We start from the raw sequence: 3887 nt of genomic DNA, 5'->3' as shown, positions 1-3887 counted from the left end.
CATCTCTCTCTCTCTCTCTCTCTCTCTCTCTCTCTCTCTCTCTCTCTCTCTCTCTCTCTCTCCATGTTTGTATATGTGCAACGGCAATGTTGGTTCTATTATCATGGTTTCAAAACGTTCCTTGAAATATGGTGTAGTAAAATTTAAAAAAGAAAAAAGAAAACCTCCTTTATCATTGCCTTTACTGAGTGTTGCCTTACCTATCCACCATTACATTTTGCTGCATATATCTTAACATTTTCTTTGGGGATTTATTGTCTTTAGACAATTCAGCCATCCAGTAGGCACATTTTTTCTAAGTTCTGAAGAATTGTATACGCCACGTGTATAAGTGTAATATGTTTATGTCTCTGTCCTATTTTCCCCTTCAACATCCCCATATCTTTGCCAACCGCATATCTCAACTCAACGACTCTCAACATCATGGCATTTTTATCCCAAAATCCTGCGCATATGTGCATGTGTGTAAAGGCAAGCATTTCAGCATAGAAAATCGGCCAATGACCACATTGTGCTCTTCTCCATGAAATCTATATAAAGCAGTGCCTCACTAAGACAGAAGGCCTGGAAAATACTTACAAAGTCTATATTAGGTTATGATTGGCTTGGTTTCAGGTGGGGCTTACACAGAAAACAGCCATCATCAGTGCAAGAATTGGATACGCAGGTCCTGTTCACAAGACATTATTTCACAGTACTTAACCCCAAGTTTCACATGTTTAATTTTCTCTACGTCCTCTTAATTCATGCCCTTTGAGCCTTGGAGGAATTTAAAGGTGCCTGTAAAATATTACATCAAACAATAAAACAAAACCTTGAGAAGACAAAAACACCCTGTTTCATACGCAAAACATTCTTTGGGTGCCTGCAGTTGTGAATTCTATTTTGTAGCATTAGGAACTAGAAACGTAAGAAAGGGCCACAGCTTATGCATAGGTCACGGATGACCAAGGACAAGGGAATATTGGTGATGTGAAAGCAAAATTGAAGTGTGGTACGTGGAACCGAATTGGGATGACTGAAACAAGGGAAATGATTAAATATGAAAAAGGCACCGTAAAAGATAATTAAAAGACACAGGTATGTGGAGTATGCTAACTGGAGAAAATAAAAACTAATATAAAACAACATAAAACAGTCAAATGTTAAATGGTATACACATGCAGAGAGAAAATGGAGGGGGGACTTTAAAGGAATAAATTAATAACTTCAGAATGAAAAATGAGTGAGTTTGCTGCAAATATACATCTGTCTCCATGACCAATTTTGAGTCTTAGACACTCTCCATAATGTCTAATTTAAAAATATATATAAAGTCTAAGGACAGGATTCTGTCATGAAGAAGTAACTTTCAGAAAAAAACCCCAGTGTTCCTGTCACAAAAATGACTTCTGCTACCATAACCTTACAGGAGTAACTGTTTCCAAAAATCACAATTGGGAGAAGCCATGTCCTGCTCAGGTATTGGAAAAGACTGGGCACATATGTAGAAACACAAGTATGTATGGTGCTGTTTAATTACATATTTATACTAAAGAATCCTAACTATGAAAACAAAACTTCTGTGCACAAGGACAAAAGAAAACTAAGTGTAATATGGTGAATCTTTACCAAAAGAAAATGTGAATATGAAACCATGACACTTAGTCAAACTCTGTAACTGACATCCATATCCTTAATATCATATATCTGCTATGAGCACTGTTTTCAGCCCAGGTGTAACTCCATAGCATGTTTTACCAGTAAGATATGCAAATAATTCTTCTCTATGCCCATGAAAACCAGCCTGTCCTGACCCTGCAGCTCTGACGGAGGAGCCCAGTCCTGGACTCTGAGGTTCTCCCACTCAGTAATCAGTGCTGCAGCACTGCACAGACTCCTCACCATGGACATCAGGCTCAGCTTGGTTTTCCTTGTCCTTTTCATAAAAGGTAATTGATAAAATGTGATTATCTCTGTTGTGTGCACATGAGAATAAGAAAATTATTTTGTTTTTTTGTGTTAGTGATGGTTTTCTAACCAGTATTCTCTGTTTGCAGGTGTCCAGTGTGAGGTGCAGCTGGTGGAGTCTGGTGGAGGCTTAGTGCAGCCTGGAAGGTCTCTGAAACTCTCCTGTGCAGCCTCAGGATTCACTTTCAGTAACTATGGCATGGCCTGGGTCCGCCAGGCTCCAACGAAGGGGCTGGAGTGGGTCGCAACCATTAGTTATGATGGTAGTAGCACTTACTATCGAGACTCCGTGAAGGGCCGATTCACTATCTCCAGAGATAATGCAAAAAGCACCCTATACCTGCAAATGGACAGTCTGAGGTCTGAGGACACGGCCACTTATTACTGTGCAAGACACACAGTGAGTGAATGTTACTGTGAGCTTAAACACAAACCTCTTGCAGGATACTAGTGACCAGCAGGGGGCACAAGGAGCACAGAAAGCATGGAGTTACTGAGTGTTAGTTAATGTAGAAAGACCTGGAACAAAGTAAGGCTGAGACCCCTTAGTGTCTAGGTTGCCTCTCTACAAGGATTCTCTCTCCAAGTGATCTTGTAATAACCCTTGAAGTAGACAAATGTTTATTTGATTTACAGTTTTCCTGTTTAATATGTGCTTTGTATTCATTGTATTCATTTATTTATATGTTATGGAGGTTTTTTTTGTCTCTGTTTGCCTCTCTGTCTCTTCAAGGCTCTGTTCATGTATTTCTGATGCCTCTCTCTCTCTCTCTCTCTCTCTCTCTCTCTCTCTCTCTCTCTCTCTCTCTCTGTGTGTGTGTGTGTGTGTGTGTGTGTGTGTGTGTGTGTGTTGAGATGGTTGAGATGTCTTTTTCTATCCATCTACACAATAACATTGAAATAAAGTCCATCACTAAGCCTGTACTTCATCACTAGACATGGATCACAGTATATTGCTAGACTGCTTGGTTACGGAGTCCCAATATCACACTGTCTTCACATCTGAGAAGAAGGCTTTCTGATTGGCTACCTACCAAACTAAACTATTTTATAGTTAAGGAGACTAAACACAAATCTTCCTCCTGGTGTGGTAAGAACTTAAAGCACAAAATTATACCTATACTCCCATTAAAGATGACTTTCAATGTAGGATAAACCGTGGCTTGAACAAAAGGCAGAACATCATGTAAGGAAGACAAGAATCTGTTTGAGGACCCTGGTTCAGATCCCCTAAAAATAAGGAACACATGAGAGTGTGGAAATAGAGAGTCTGTAACATTCCCTTCACAGTACACTGTATGGTCTTCAAGATAGAGTCAACATGGGAAACAAACAGGGCCTGTGACCCATGAAGAAGATGACTTTCTGTCTCTCCATAAATATCACAAAGATCATATGACACGGACCCAACACAGACACAGCTTGTGGTGTCAGTAATAAAAATGTGTGTGAGGCTCCAGAATTGAGAAATGAGGTCAATGTAAAAAGTAATACTTACTGAGCTTCAGAAAGTTCTACACAGTTCCTATTCCACCCAAAGAATAACATTTCTTAGTTCTTTCTCTGTACTTGTTACGGTTTGGTTTGTATAGTTCACCAAGAATTTAACTGAACAGATAATTTTTTGTGTTTAACACATTAATCTACTCTCCTTCCCTCAGGTTTCTAAGGATTTTCTTTTATGCTTTTGTCCAAGAAACATGATGTAAATGATGATTGGTTCATTCTGAGTTGGTTTTCCTCATCAGAAGTCAGGTGAGGCATTTAGATTCTTAATATAACATACTTGTCAATGGCATTCTAGTCATATGCTTGGTGTCACCATAAAAGAAAAGTAGGTTCTGTGGTGATACCACCCTGAAACATTAGATCCCCAAGAGAATAGGAAAGTATTAGACACCAGGGAATGATTATTGTTCAAAGCATGAGGCAACCTG

General features: G+C 39.2%; 1 gene segment (V, D, J or C); it reads left to right on the top strand.

The window, feature by feature from the left end:
• The first annotated feature begins 1795 nt into the window (after positions 1 to 1795).
• On the top strand, positions 1796 to 2401 carry LOC134479191 (immunoglobulin heavy variable 3-30-like). The segment is given in 2 exon segments: positions 1796 to 1931; positions 2040 to 2401. Coding segments are annotated over 2 exon segments (408 nt in total).
• Positions 2402 to 3887: the final 1486 nt, after the last annotated feature.

The sequence above is a fragment of the Rattus norvegicus genome, chromosome 6, assembly GCF_036323735.1.
Source record: "Rattus norvegicus strain BN/NHsdMcwi chromosome 6, GRCr8, whole genome shotgun sequence".
Classification (NCBI taxonomy): Eukaryota; Metazoa; Chordata; class Mammalia; order Rodentia; family Muridae; genus Rattus; species Rattus norvegicus.
This window is presented reverse-complemented; position numbering and strand designations above follow the sequence as displayed.